Source organism: Chrysemys picta, chromosome 5 (genome assembly GCF_011386835.1).
Source record: "Chrysemys picta bellii isolate R12L10 chromosome 5, ASM1138683v2, whole genome shotgun sequence".
NCBI lineage: Eukaryota > Metazoa > Chordata > Testudines > Emydidae > Chrysemys > Chrysemys picta.
In genome coordinates this window covers 81,083,795-81,100,078 of record NC_088795.1, presented here as the reverse complement: position 1 = coordinate 81,100,078, position 16,284 = coordinate 81,083,795, and the positions used below count along the sequence as shown (strand labels likewise).

Sequence of the window (16,284 nt, the reverse complement as noted above, 5' to 3'; positions counted from 1 at the left end):
CATAACTGCACTCAAAAACAAAACAATGTAAAACTTCAGAGCCTCCTACTTGTTCAGCCAATCACCAAGAAAAACAAGTTTGTTTACATTTACATGAGATCATGCTGCCCGTTTATTACGCCTCTACCCTGATATAACGCTGTTCTCGGGAGCCAAAAAAATCTTACTGCGTTATAGGTGAAACTGCGTTATATCGAACTTGCTTTGATCTGCCAGAGTGCGCAGTCCCGCCCCCCCCGGAGCGCTGTTTTACCGCGTTATATCTGAATTCATGTTATGTCAGGGTAGAGGTGTATTTACAATGTCACCAGGAAGTGAGAAAAGGCATTTGCATGGCACTTTTGTAGCACTTACATGCCAGATGTGATAAACATTCGTATGCTCCTTCATGCTTCCGCCACCATTCCAGAGTACATGCTTCCATGCTGATGACGCTCGTTTAAAAAAATCTTAAAAGAGCAACACTCAGATGCTGAAACTACAGAACCTGAACCACCAAAAAAGAAAATCAACCTTCTGCTGGTGGGATTTGACTCAGATGATGAAAACGAACATGCGTCTGTCTGCTCTGCTTTGGATCATTATCAAGCAGAACCCGCCATCAGCATGGATGCATGTCTTCTGGAATGGTGGTTGAAGCATGAGGGTACATATGAATCTTTAGCGCATACAGCACTTAAACATCAGTGTCATGCGAAAGCCTGTTTTCACTTTCAGGTGACATTGTAAAGAAAAAGCAGGCAGCATTATCTCCTGCAAATTGTAACCAAACTTGTTTGTCTAAGCAATTGGCTGAAGTAGGAGTGAGTGGACTTGTAGGCTCTAAAGTTTTACATTTTATTTTTGAACACAGTTAATTTTTTGTACATAGTTCTACATTTGTAAGTTGATAAAGAGACTGCACTACAATACTTGTATTAGATGAATTGAAGGATACTATTTCTTTTGTTTTTTACAGTGCAAATATTTGTAATCAAAAATAAATATAAAGTGAGCACTGTACACTTTTTATTCTGTGTTGCAACTGAAATCAATATTTGTGTAGAAAACATCCAACAATAATAGTATACCATTTATTTAAATAGCGCAATTAATTGTAATTTTTTAATCGCTTGACAGATCTATTAAATAGATATAACTACCTTCCCTAATTATTTAAGTAAGTATAGACAAAACATTCTGAAATTTTCTTTTAAGCTTTAGATTTAATTTTTTTTTCTTATGTTTTGAATGCTAAAGAATCTGAGAGGAGTATGAGTAATTAAATTCTCTTTGCAACTATCACACAGTATATTCCTAATTTTAGGCTGCTCTTATTTGTCCCACTGGGTAATCTTTTATTTGTGGACCATTGGCTGAGAATTACTCTCTTTTTCAGGGGTAACTTCTGAAGTGGACCATACAATGGGTCAGTAAGCGGGAATTAGCAATCTCAGATTCACTTCCAGAACTCCATGGGCATCACATCAAGGTAACCGAAGTCTCTTTAATGAATTTCCAACACCATCTCACAATTGATAAGGTCTATGTTCCAGATGAGAAAAATAATGCACTAAGGAATCATTCATAAATAATACTTACTTCAGAGCTTTGGTGTAATCTTTAGCATAATAATATTCTTCACCCATCTGAACCACTGAAAAGAACAAAGTCATATGTCTACAATGCAATACTTAAAATATTGTTGCAAAGATTTTCAAAGATTTGTTCGATAATTGATACTTACTTAAGTGACTCTTCATCCTTGGACATTTGTATTTCTTGAACTGTGCTACAGCATTACTCAGCAAAGTGATTATTAGCTCCTAACAGACAAATTAGCAGTAGTGATATGGCAAAATTTATACTTCAAAAAAGTGTTAGAAAAATATAGAAATTACTTCTAAGATAAACTTACAGAGTGAGGAACATTTTTCTCTTTTAGTTGCAGGGCTAGAATTCCCACCTTCTCTTTTTCTGGATCAGAAAGATCAAAGCCTGCAAATGATAATGAAAAGTCCATTAAATTGGAATTTTGTCCAGTCCCAAAAGGAATTACTGTTTTTTCACAATAACAAGATAAGTGTACGTAAAGAGAGTTCTAACTCAGGCATATTTAGATTCTTCGCATTGCCATCTCTTAGGAGAAAGAATGTTTACGTTTGGAGAACTCTGCTATATTCTCTGTTCTATAAAGATAATTTTGGAACAAACATTCTTTCTAACCAGCACATTATTATTAATTTAAAAGTGAACTTAGATGTTTTAAAAACTGACTTTTCAAAGATGCCCAGATCACTGGATATATATATTATATTATATATTATATTTGTAAAATTTTAGTATAAGACAAACTATTTGCTGGCTTCTAAGTAATGACTTCACAGTTGTGTTTTTCTACCAATAGTTGACAACATCAACACTTAAAGCAATGTAAGGAATGCTGCGCCCTGTTTATTTTATGCATTTATGAGGCTGTCAACTGTTGCAGGAAGACAGAACCCTGAAAGCACATCTTAGTAGGAAACAAAAAGTTTTATTCACTTTTAAACTCCACTGATATTTATAATTTTGATTCAAGACTCAATGTTTTAAATCACACAGTTAACGAACCAATTATATTCTCAAAATAGTATGACTGTATTATGACTGGTAACACCAGAAGGAGACTGTTTTAAGGACATCAAAAGTTGCTTTGCCTAAAGGTGTATCCAGGTGATCAATGAGAGAAAAATGTTGAATTCAACAGTGTGAGCATTTCAAAGTCAAAGTGCATAAACTCAATGTTCCACTGATGGTGAAAATATAATATATAGCCTTTCCAACTTTACAGCTAGTGATTCAGCTTTTCCCTTTAAATCTATTTTGATACCTGAAAAGGTGTTGCTGAAAGTGGCAGTTTTTGGTCTGTCACAGTGAGGTGCTATTTACAATGGGATGAGTTTGCAGGCCTGATTCTCGTTAACATTAAGGCTTCCTTATGACACTCTGGCCCCTCTGTCTTTCTTGTGTGTGTGTGTGTCTCTCTCTCTCTGCCCCCCGTTTTTGGTTCTTACTCTCTTGTCTAACTTCTTATTGATTCTTACTTTTAGTCCAAGAGAATTTCTGGGGATATTATGGGGATTTCACTCTCTCATGTCTAGATAGGCTCATTATACTTGCCACAGTTTTAGAAAAGACATTAACAACAAAACAAAAAACATCAACATATGCATAACCACAACCAGCAGACTAAAATGATCTGTAGAACGATCATTATTTTGTGTACCACTTATTTTGTATTACACCAGCAACTAGTTTAAACACCTCTCTAGTTAGGTACAAGATATATTCATCTACATAGAAGGAGAAAACTTACAGAAATAAGATTCTAGATGTACACCTTCCTGAATTACACTTGAGATTTACATTGCCAAGTAAAGGACAAATTAAGGACTTAGTCCTGTAATTGGTTCTGCAGGGCAGACCACTGCACCTATTCAGTCTCTCTGAAGTCAGTTGGCTGTAAACAGGTGCAGGGAAATCTGCCAATCCAGAGCTAATTACAGGATCAGGACCTCAATCCCTTTGTCTGACCTCTGTAGGAATTAAAAACAGAAAAATTATTTACTTAGTATTCCCTGACGCCATGATCTCTGTCCATAAAAGTCAAGCACTCCAGTTTGAGTTTCCAGTGGATCCGGATTGGGATAGCTGACAGAAGACTGTAAATTCAGCAAATATAGCCTTTTAAAAGGGTTCATATTTCAAACATATGAAAGATAACAGTGTTGAAGTAAAGAAGCAAAAACATACACATTTAAAGAGCAAAAAGAGGAATATCAGTTCTTAATGTATTTAACTTTTTCAACCATTTGTGTAAATTACTACTTACTAGGAAACCAGATAAGCAATTGAAAAGTGTAATACTGGCATATACAACTGAAATGGTCATAGAGGAGTTTTTAAAGTAAGGGGTAGGGGAAAGCTGACAGGTATGGAGTAGCACATAGTTTGAATAGAGACATCCCTTGGGGAGGATTTATTAAAGGAGTTTCTCTATATCCTAGCAAACAGAAGATGATAGAAGACAGGTAGAAACTAAAGAGAAACAGTCATATGAAAAAGATTTCAGAGTGGTAGCCGTGTTAGTCTGAAGCAGCAAAAACAACGAGGAGTCCTTGTGGTACCTTAGAGACTAACAAATTTACTTGGGCATAAGCTTTCGTGGCCCACGAAAACTTATGCCCAAATAAATTTGTTAGTCTCTAAGATGTCACAAGGATTCCTCGTTGATTTTTCAAATGAAAAAGAGTCCCATTCAATTACATCACATGAAGGCAGACACATTTATTTAAGTGGTTGTATTAAAATGCTAGAAGGCTAAATACTATGATGTGTGAACTTGAGAGCCTGGTATTAAATGAGGATACTGATATAGTAGGCATCACAGAAACTTGGTACAACAATGATAATCAATAGACTATGGTAATACCAGGGTGCAAAATATATAGGAATGACAGAGTAGATTGTGCTAGTGGGGGAGCGGCACTATATATGAAAGTAAGTAGAGTCAAATATAGTAAAAATCTTAAATGACTCAAATTGTCAGAATCTTTATGGATAGAAATTCCAAGCTTGAATAATGAGTGTAGCAGTAGGAATATATTACTGACCACAGTGAAATGCTCAGAGAGAGGCTACAAAAACAGAGAAAACCGAATAATAATGGAGGATTCCAACTTCCCCCATAATGACTGGCTACGTCACCTCAGGATGGGACGCAGAGATAAAATTTCTAGACACGATTAATGACTGCTTCTTGGAGCAGCTAGTTCTGGAGCCCACAAGGGGAGAGGCAATTCTTGATTTAGTCCTAAGTGGCGCACAGGGTGGACGAAGAGGTGAATATAGCTGAAGCACTAAGTAATAGCAACCATAATGTAATTAAATTTAATATCCTTGTAGAGAGGAAAATACTAAAGAAACCCCTTTTTAAATGCTACTGTGGTGGGAATGACACAAAAATGAGGAAGCTAGTTAAACAGAAATTAAAAGGAACAGTCACAAGAGTGAAATGAAATGCCTGCAAGCAGCATGTAAAACTATTTAAAACATCATAATAGAGGCTCAAACTAAATGTATATTCCAAATTAAAAAACCCCAGTAATGACTAAAACCAAGAAAATGCCACTATGGTAAAAGAGATGGTTAGAGGCAAAAAGGCATCTTTATAAATAGGAAGTCAAATCCCACTGAGGAAAACAGAAGCATAAACTCTGGCAAGTCAACTGTAAAAGTATAATTAGATGGGTCACAACAAGAATTTGAAGAGCAACAACTAAAAGACAAAAACTAACAGCAATTTTTTTTCAGTACATCAAAAGCAGAAAGGCTGCTAAAGGAGCACTCAAGGAAGACAAGGCTGTTGCAGAAAAGCTAAATAATTACTTGCATCAATCTTCACTGCAAAGGATGTGAATGAGATTCCTTCACCTGTGCCATTCTTTTTAGGTGATACATCTAAGGAACTGCCTCAGATTGAGGTATAAATAGAGAAAGTTTTGGAACAAATTAATATTAACTGTGGTATGAAACCTATTGCTTAAATCAGCCTCTGCGCCAGATGATAGGAGAATAGCTAATATAATGCCAATTTTTAAAAAAGGCTCCAGAGGCACTCTTGACAATTACAGGCCAGTAAGCCTAATTTCAGTAACACGCAAACTGGTTGAAACCATAGTAAAGAACAGAATTACCAAACACACAGATGAACACAATATACTGGGGAAGAGTCAACACTGCTTTTGTAAAGGGAAATTATGCCTCACCAATCTATTAGAATTCTCTGAGGGTGTCATCAAGCAAGTGGACAAAGGTGATCCAGCTGATAGAGTGTACTATACTTTCAGAAAGTCTTTGACAAGGTTCCTCATCAAAGAATCTTAAGCAAACTAAGCAGTCATGGGATAAAAGGGAAGGTCCTCTTATGGATCAGTAACTGGTTAAAGGGTAGGAAAAAAAGGGTAGGAATAAATGGTCAGTTTTCACAATGGAGAGAAGTAAATAATAGGGTCTTGCAAGGATCTGTACTGGAACCACTGTTTAACATATTCATAAATGATCTGGAAAAAGGGATGAACAGTGAGGGGCAAAGATGGCAGATGATACGATACAAAATTACTCAAGATAGTTAAGTCCAAAGCTGACTGTGAAGAGTTACAAAAGGATCTCACAAAGCTGGGTGGCTGGGCAACAAAATGACAGATAAAATTCAATGTTGGTATATGCAAAGAAATGCACATTGAAAAACATAATCCCAGCTATATATATATATATATATATATATAAATGAATGGGGTCTAAATTAGCTGTTACCACTCAAGAGGTATCTTGGAGTCATTGTGGATAGTACTCTGAAAACATCTGCTCAATGTGTAGTGGCAGTCAAAATAGCTAACAGATTATTAGGAACCATTAGAAAAGGGATAGATAATAAGACAGAAAATATAATAATGCCACTATATAAATCCATGGTACACCCACACCTTGAACGCTGCATGCAGTTCTCGTCACCCCATCTCAAAAAAGATATTAGAATTGGAAAAGGTACAGAAAATGGCAACCAAAAATGATGACTGGTATGGAACACCTTTTATATGAGGAGAGATTAAAATGACCGGAACTGTTTAATTTAGAAAACAGATGATTAAGGGAGAGAGATGACACCATAAAACAATGAATGGTGTGGAGAAAGTGAATAAGGAAGTGCTATTTACCCCTTCTCATAATACAAGAATGAGGGGTCACTCAATGACATTAATAGGCAGCAGGTTTAAAACAAACAAAGAAGTACTTCTTCACACAATACACAGTCAACCTGTGGAACGCATTGTTGGGGATGTTATGAAGACGAAAAGTATAAATGGGTTCAAAAACGAATTAGATAAGTTCATGGAGAATAGGTCCATCAACGGCTATTAGCCAATATGGTCAGGGATGCAATCACATGCTCTGGGAGTACCTAAACCTCTGACTGCCAGAAGCTGGGACTGGACGATAGGCTGGAATTGTCCTGTTGTGTTCATTCCCTCTGAAGCATCTGCCACTAGCCACTGTCAGAAGACAGGATACTGGGCTAGATGCACCATTGGCTGTACTGGGTCAAACCATTCTTACGTTCTCAATTCAGTCTAACACCACAGCCTATTTACTTTTGTTTTTAGCATAACTTGTAATTGGTGTAAACTAATTACTTTTCCTTTTAAAGTCTGCACAATTATAGGCAGTTTTGTTTATTTTTTTTTAGCCGGTTCCTAACAAGATTGCCCAGCAGTGACAGGTAAGTAGCATCAGTAGGAATTCAGCATCATATTTTAAATGACTGACACGTCAGTGTGAAAGTATAGTTTGGAATAATTATACATAAGTGTTCATAGCGGAATACAAATTGGCTCCTTTTTCAGACTTTTTCTGCCAGGTAAGTGCTGAACAATTTAGAAACATTTAGAAAATATTTTACATAAAATCTGCTACATAACTAAAAATTGGTTTTTACAGTTGAGGTCATTTGGGATAAAGTGATGATTAATTTATTTACTAATGGTCAATTCTTCCAAATACTGTACTAGGTATTTCTGTTCGTAGGTTGCTAATAAAGGCATATTGTTGGATTTAGCTTCATCCATACTAGAGTGAAGCTTTAATAAACAAACATTTAGAACAAAAAGTTCTGATTGGCAAACAGTTTGCAACTTACGTCATGGTTACAGAGTACGTTGGCTAGTTGCTTCCGTTCCTGTGCATAGTATGCTGCCTGCTGGTAATAGAAACCTGGATTCTGAGTCTGAATTGCTGTCAAGCCTAGTTTGATAGCCTCATCAAACAAGTCTCCAAAGGCCTGAAATCTTTAAAAACAACATTTTTTACCTGAATATTTACTATAAAATGTAAGATTAAGCTTTAACTGTGTGATATATGTGGCTATGGTTAAGTACAATACACAATGGATTTGAACTAAAGTGTCATTGTAAATTAAAGGTCCAGTTCATCCAAGGCTTTCATAGGTTTTTGAACCTCAATGACCTATCCTACAACTGCATTCATGTGGGAGCAAAACTGCCAGGGTCAGGGCCCAGCTATTTTGAAATAATTGTACTACGTTTTGTAAAATGTGTAGGGTTTTAATTTCCATATGCATTCAGTGCTCATGACTGATGCTGACTGACAGCCCTGGAGACTGAAGTCCTCCCTTTACATGCAGAACAAATAAAGACTGGGCAATGACAATGAAAGCCTCCTAACTCCTCCCCACTAACTTGAGGCAATCCCAATACGCAGAACCCTCCCGCCCGCTCTCTCAGAGGACGGGAATCTTTACAGCTATGGCCTGCTGTCTACTGTATGTTTAAAACACAGTATAATGTTATGATATCTTTGTGAGGTTGGCATATATTATGAAGTTTTAAATTCCTACTGAAGTCAGTTAGACAAAGCTTCTAATAACAACTGTAGAATCAGACTCGATATCTCACAGTAGGTACCACATGTTGAGTCCCACCAGTTATGAATTACTGTCAGTTATTAATGCAAAGCACACTGACACAGGACAATCAAACTAATACATGTGTAAGTATATTACACCTTTTAATATCTATTGCAACTCTTTCATGAAGGAAAAATTCAGAATTTCACTGCTTCTCTAGACATAAAACAATTAACTTTGTGAAATGCTTATTCATGAGCTACAATGGAAGTATTACTTAGCAAAAACATACTGTTTAGACATCCAGGCAGCATGCTCAAAAGCCAACTCTGCACTGCCTATTTTTTTCTTGCACAAGTCAATGTGCTTCCTGAACTGAGCAATTGCATCCAATGGGGTGTTATGCTGAAAACAGAGGCGACAAATCTACAAGAATCAAAATAAAAGGAAGACTTTAAAATCTTTATCAACGGTCTAATCAAAGTTCAAATTTCTAAAAGTAAATCTAACATTAGAAATGTAGTAGGTAAATGGTAAGATCCCAAACAATTTAGAAGTAAAAACAATATAAAAATGAAGGTCGGATACAACACATGATAGCGTTTTATATGAAGCAAACAGGGTTCCATGCCACATATCCACATGGCCCTCCATATAAATTATGGCAAGAACTGAATGATTAGTCCTCTCCGGGGGGGGGGGGGGGGGGAGGGAAATCAAAAGGCACAGATCACACTCACCTCAGAAGAGAGTGAACACCACACACTCCCAGATCCAGCATGGAACTGCTGGACTATTTGGAAGAGGAGGGATGCACAGCGCCAGATATCCTTTGGAGGCAGTGATCTTCCCCACAAAGGCTATGAAGTCTGCAGTAATCCAAACCTGCTGGATATCCCTTTCAAGGGCCTGGTCAAGGACCAGCTCCAGTAACGTTTTTTTTTTTTTAAATTGGTAGGTAGGAAGACACTTTGCTGACCCAAGGTCCTCTAAAATCTGTTCTTCCAAAGGAAGAGCCATTCTTTCCTCAGGATTACTATTCCTTCTCCACCTTTTAAAACGGGGGGAGGGGGGAGTCATTAATCTATAGGCTACATGAACTTGTTTCTGTAAAGTGCTGTTCATTCCCACTGACTTCAAATGGGAATTGAGGAGGTGCTAAACTCTTCATGGGATGGAGCCCCATGTAAGCTCTAGCCCTTTAAAAAACAAAACACAATACTAAACACCTGATCCCAACTTCTATGGAGGAGATATTTTCTCCTTGGAATTTGACGTAACCTCCACAAGCTGGAATTTAGGGGGACTACAGCCAGGTAGTACCTTAGAGCTAGATAGTGCTCTAAAAGCAATAATATAGGAGAGGTATTTTTAAAATTAAATCTTTACAGATTCTGAGTCCTTCAGCTACCTTCGTATTTTAAAATGTACAGGTTTGCTAAAGGTTACAACAAATTTGTTACCTTGTAGTTTATAAATCCTGCCATGGTCTTGATTTCCAACATGTTCGTTTCATGTGCCCTCAATTCATGTACAAGATTATATGCAGTTCTGTAATTTCTAAATATGAATGTTTACAAGTTAGGTTGGTTGGTATACCAAAACAAAACAAAACCTATTCCAAAAGAAAGAATCTGCATTCAATGAAAATAATTTTTCTGGTGAAAAGCTCATTGATAACAGTAACACATACAACTGACTCTGCATTCACAACACCCTCAAGCAAACTTTCTATTTCTATTTATTGGTCATGACAAAACTTTCCTGCCTTTTTCCAATCAGCAGTTTAGGAATGATGTAAAAAGAAAAGAAAAAAAAACAAACCCAAACCCTGTACTTTTTTGCTTCATTAATCTCTACCAACAGGCAGACTGAACACAAACTGCAATAGTCAAACTAACACTAGGATTACACGTTCCTAAAAGTACGTTAAAAACATTTCTGAAATACTAGTAAATCTTCAGATTTGATAAACAGTAGCACATATTCAGAGATGTAGCACAGAAGTCAGAAGCTGGCTATTTTTTTGTTAAGCAACAAAATAGTAAATTAGAATATTGTGAAGTTTGGATTTAGTTACAGCGTTTGGTTTCAGAGACACATCTAAAAATATCCAGAAGTGAAATTCAGAAATCTTCGCAGAAAGTATCCATGGAATGCTTTTCCTTAGCAAGATACGCTAAGTAATACCACCTGAGGGTCAGCTCTAAGCATGCAACTGACTATGAAGTCTATCCAACAAAAGCAATTAAGTACACACTCAACTTTAAAACATGAGTAGTTCACCAATTGACTTGTTTGTTATCTTTTTTTATTAGAAAGATGCTGACAAATAATGATAGTAAAGGTTGGGAGCTTACTTTTCCTATATTCCATTTACCTTAATAGAAATGTGACCTTTAAAGCCCAATTGAGACCATTTAAATGCTGACATTAAGAATAGGCAAATACATGCCTCTCCAAATTTTCATTAAAGAAAGTAACAAATAAACAAGGAATTAGATGCAAAAATCATTTAAAGGCAACATTAAGTTGCACAGCTGCACATCATTAAGGAAATGCAACAGTTAAGGCTCCAAGAGCAATTGTGTGGGGGAAGGAGGGAGCATGTGCGGGCATATGCGTGTAGAGTATTTTCTATGCCCTTTGTTTTAAAGGTAGAGTTTAATTCATTGCTATTTAGGTCTTAATGTACTCCGTAAGAAATACAGGATGTACAACACATCAGTTAGTGTTGAAGTTGGAACCTTAACCTTTGTACTTCTAAAAGTTATTTTATATCAATGTAAATTTAGAAACATATTTGAAGTATGAAGAAGTTGAACACAAACTCAAGAAAATTCTTCGTATCAATATTTATTCTGAACAAAACAGACTAACAAAAGCATAATTCATTACACTGTAGAATGAGCTCAAAATATTGATTGCTTGATTTTTTACAACTGCCCAAATATAAATTTAAGTTTTACATTTCACTAACCCTGAAACTATCAAAATAGTAACAGAAGTCACTGAGAAAAAAGAAAGTTTACTTACTTTAGAGCATTCTGTGTATCCTGTTTCAGCTCACTGAAAAATGCTATTTTGAACTGATGTCTCACAAATAAAAGCTGCAAAACACAACCAATATTTTATTGGTACCAATAATCTAAATGGAGTACAAACATTTACAAAATTGGAATATATTTAATATTCAGAGAAATCACAGATAACTTAGTTGGAAGTATGCAGAATATAAGGAAGTGTATAGATATCACAGAAAACAATAATGAGTAGTTGTTTAATAGCACGACACACAGAGCTCTTTTGCCGAACCTAATTTATTGCTCCAACCCCAAAAGAAAGGGACAGCCTTGTACCGTCCATCAGTGACCTTGAATAGACACCTTAAGGACACATCTCGTGGCTCTGAAGGCAATCTTGTCCTGTTTTCCAAAATAGAGGATAGCTGGTGGTTGCAACACAAGTTCGTGTGTCAAAACCAGTATTTGGTGAATTGAAAAGAAAGAAAATGATTACCAAGTTAAGCCCAGAAGTCTGTAGTAAGTGCCCTCTACAGCCTGAGCTAGAGCACTGCACAGAAAAACAAAACTTCCTTATAATTTCTCCCCTTTTGCAAAGTTTTAAAAGTCTGCTTGACACTTCCTGTTTCAGAGAGGATATCCCAAAATACATCGATCCAGGATATCCCAAATATCAGAGATTGCAGCAAGACACTTGGAATTTGGTGTGTTGTTTTCTGGAATAATTCAGGCTGACTTAAGGTACCAAAAGAATTTCAGCACAGAAATTTTATTTTCAAAAAGTGAGTTGAAAACTTGTTTCTATGCTGAAAAACACTACTACCACAAGTCTGACAAAGTGGGAGTTTTCAGTATGTAACTCTGGATTTAATTCCACTGTCATTTTTTATTTGCAGTTCACCTTTAAAAGGTGAATTTCACTTTAGTTGATGTAAGGTAAGAAAAAGGACCTAGGATAAAAGTGAAAAAGAAAAAAGTGTGAAAATAATTTTGTTTTGTTTTAGCATTCTTATATTTAAAAAAAAAATACATCCTATATATGATACACAGGATATATTATAAGTCATCTATATTTTTAGAATTATATTATTTAAAAAGGAGTAGCATTACCTGATGTGTTGTTTTATTCAAGAATTCTTTATGAGATTTTACCCTTCTTATTTCTGTATAGTAGTAGGTCTGTGCATGCTCATAAAAAGCATTCTCTAATCTGTAAGAGAGAATTGCTCATCACTTTTTAAGCAAATAAAGAAGTTCTTTCAGTATATACAGGATCTAAAGTACTTTAATTTAGGCTATTTTTAACACTATTCCTTCTACAATCACTGTAAGCTGGCAAAAAAAAACCAAAAACAAAAACAACAAAACAAAACCCAAAACATAAAAACTTAAGTTACTGGTACCAATACAGGTACCAATTTAGGAAAGCACTAAATTAAAAGTTCTTATGATATTTGTTTTAACCTACATTATCTGCCTAGAATATTTTTGAGACAAGGTGGCCGAGGTAATATCTTTTATTGGACCAACTTCTGTTGGTGAGAGAGACTTGCTTCTGAGCTACACAGAGCTCTTCAGGTTGGGAAAGGTACTCAGGCTTGGTTTACACCAAAGAGTTAGGTCAACATAAGGCAGTTTATGTCAACCTAATTATGTCAGTTTCTACATTAGAATGCTGTTGCTGACGAAGTAAGTGGCCTGTTACACCGACATAATAACTCTACCTCCACGAGAGACTTAAGTTGGTGGAGTTAGGGCATCACAGTGTCTGTTAAGACACGGTTACTGACATCAGCAGTTGGCTAACAGTCTTGTCAGTTTCATGGCTGCTTCTGGCTCAGAGCAGAAGCAGGGGGCTCACAGCTGAAGCCATGAAACAGACAAGAATGTCAATTTCAGTGCTGGTATTCTGCCTGCTGTGAAACTGAGCCCAGGCTGGGTTCACAACTCCAGCTGTCATCCCGGGTGGGTTGGGGGCTCCTGCTGTGAGCCCCGCACAGCTGTCAGTGCCCCACTTCACTCAGTGCAAGTGCTCCTGGCCAACTACAGCCAATTGACTTACTGCAGTGGTTGTAGGTCGACCTAAATTAGTTAACCAGCATTTTTCACTTACCAGCATCCCCTGTTCCCTCAACATGCCAGATAAAACAGCTTGTACTGTAGTTGGCATATACAGAAAAACAATGAAGACACCTAATGAAGGCAGACAAGGAAAAAGCAAACACTTGCCTAGCAGTAGCTTCAATCTCCCTTAACTAATAGGGCTAGACGTACTATACAAGTGTATAAAAAGACCAAGAGTGAACCAAAGGCAGTCTTTGGGTTTCCTGACACTATCTCTCAGAAGTCTATTTAGTAGCAGGTTTTATGGCCTACTTAGAGGGAAGGTGCCAATCATAACATGACCTTATGGAAAAAGGGCAAAGGTTAAAAAAACTTATTGGAATAATCAGGACTCAGCATGATGTGAAGTGTTTCAACGAAGGAATAAAATATGAGTAATGTACGTTTACAATTGCTCTAAAGCGGACGTACAGGAGAGTTGATATCTACATATCATATGTCCCTTATAGACTGGAAAAAAGGCACTGCAGGAAGAGACTTTTACCAATTCACTTACCTTATAATGTAACCAACCAGATGATCAGTGTGTGGCAGCACAAACAAGGATTTTCCAGAGAGGTCACAAGCATTACATAAAGCTGCTGCTCTTTCTGAAGCAATAACATCTTCCCCTAATGAAATCAAAAGAGCATGCAAACAAGCATCAATTGGCAGAGCAGTGTCAAATTGCACTCTTCTCAAAGCTTGACTATCACAAGCTATGGAACAGGTGATATACCTAAAAAGATAGACTCTCTCTCAGGTCATCTGAAACACTGAGGCTTTGATTAGCAGAATATCGTTGTGGCTGAATAACCCCCAGAAGACCTGAGGAACAAGCAGGGTACTCACAAAGCACTTTATAGATGAATTTATGGTACTAGTCATGTGATTTAAAAAAAAAAAAAAAAAACAAAAAAAAAAAACACAAAAAACAACCACTGAGAGAAAAAAAAACTCACACTTCTGTAGCTCTGCACCAGTGACTTTTAGAGATGTAACAAGTAAAAACAAACAAGCTCCTTCTTCCATGATTTCATGTAGTTACAGCTTGGGATAGATTGATTTAGGATGCAATCCCTTCAAATTTCTTTCCTGAATGACTGACATTCAGTCAGACAGTGACGAATTTATCCCTTGACGAAGTTTGGCAATGGGGGTAAAAATGTACTGTGTACACTTCATAACAAACACCTCTCACCCCCATTCAAAATGGGGCCCTCATAACAGTTTGATTGGGCAGAAATAAGTACTGAGAATGGTAAAATGCATGGGCTTAATGAAGAGCCTTAAGCCTTGTGTCTGTTCCAATCTGACATTTTAATAAGGAAATATTCATAATGACAATTGAATATTCTTACACTAAAATGCTTATGCAGTTACCAAATGCTTCAGTGCAGCTTTTAAATCAGCTGTAATTACAGTTTATTTTTAATTGATCTCAGGTAAGCATTAAGGGACAACTGCTTTGTAGGATAGGTTACAGTCATATTTGCAATAGGCTTGATACACAGAATCAGAAACTGGACACAGAACTATGATTTTTTTTGAGGAATTGAAATTGGTTAAAAAAAAGAAGGTAATGAAAAAGCACCTGGACTTTAGGGCCAATTTTTCAGAGCAAATTTTCCATTGTGTATGTGTATGTAGTGGCAAGTGAATTTTTGTGCACACAAATCGTGCATGAGAACAGCATGCAAAGTGCACAAATGATGACCAGGGTAAAGTCCCTTTGAAAATGTGGTCCTCATATTTGCATACACTGCAGTTTGATTAGCCTTTTAGTACCTGGAGGTAAGGGTGTTTTCTTTTGAATCAAAACCACAGCAACTTTTGTGTTTCTTCCCTGCAAACTTTGTCTGAAATAGAAGAGTTGCAATGACAAGCTCACATTTCATGTTTATACAATGACTTTCAGTCTACTTTTAAAGTCATTAAAAAATTGCATATAAAAGGCACATGCACCATCCATGAGATACATATTCTCTCTCCTTTTCTCAGATCGACTGTAACAACAGCATTCTTAATTTCACTGATTTTAGAAAACAGGAAGTAAAGGTGGCTCCCAAGCAACTTTGCCAATTTACATTCTAAAATAAGACATCTTTAAATCCTCTTAAATATATATCTAATATTCAAAACAAAATTTCTATAATGATTAATCTAGAAAGAGCCCCATCAACCTAACACAAAATTATATTTTTTAAAACAAAAAATAAGATGAAACTGCTTTACGGTACGTACAAATACTTTACAACCTATACTTAATACAAATACAAGTTAATACTTATAACCCAACTGAAACAACTGTACCTGACAATTTCAACTCTGGTAGCACATTCTGACTGTTTTTCTTTCCACTGTTGCTCATCCCAGTCCAGTTCATAGAACACCACAACAAGAGCTGGTACCAGATTCAGATGTTTATTCATCCAGCCAGTCTTCAATATCCCTTTTGGAATGTACCACTCATAGGATGTTCTCTGAAAATATTAATTTAACTTATTAAAACGAGCTACCAACCCTGTTTATTTTTGCTGTGGTATGTGCATGGGGAATTCCACGTGTCCATGATCAGTCCTGAGGACTTGATCTTTCCTCTATCAATCTTGCTCTCAAGTGTCTGCTTCCTAATGGAGAAGGTGTGGTAGGATTTTTTTTTTAAACCATCACACCCCATTGTTGGCTCAAGAGCCAGAAGTATGCCACTGAAAC

General features: G+C 36.5%; 1 protein-coding gene across 5 annotated transcripts in view; it reads right to left on the bottom strand.

Moving 5' to 3' along the window:
* Positions 1-16,284, bottom strand: part of TRAPPC11 (trafficking protein particle complex subunit 11) — a 41,101-nt gene that overhangs the window by 22,638 nt on the left and 2,179 nt on the right. For all 5 annotated transcript variants that reach the window (XR_010601440.1, XM_005281949.3, XM_005281950.5 and 2 more), the window contains exons 3-14: positions 15,883-16,052; positions 15,358-15,428; positions 14,087-14,201; positions 12,577-12,676; positions 11,480-11,553; positions 9,907-10,003; positions 8,736-8,869; positions 7,718-7,865; positions 3,590-3,683; positions 1,898-1,977; positions 1,727-1,805; positions 1,582-1,636 (exon numbers count right to left, since the gene is read on the bottom strand). Coding sequence is in view for 4 of the 5 variants with exons in the window: in XM_005281949.3 (XP_005282006.2) it covers positions 1,582-1,636; positions 1,727-1,805; positions 1,898-1,977; positions 3,590-3,683; positions 7,718-7,865; positions 8,736-8,869; positions 9,907-10,003; positions 11,480-11,553; positions 12,577-12,676; positions 14,087-14,201; positions 15,358-15,428; positions 15,883-16,052 (1,217 nt within the window). In the remaining variant the exon portion in view is untranslated. The remainder of the gene's footprint in view (positions 1-1,581; positions 1,637-1,726; positions 1,806-1,897; positions 1,978-3,589; positions 3,684-7,717; positions 7,866-8,735; positions 8,870-9,906; positions 10,004-11,479; positions 11,554-12,576; positions 12,677-14,086; positions 14,202-15,357; positions 15,429-15,882; positions 16,053-16,284) is intronic.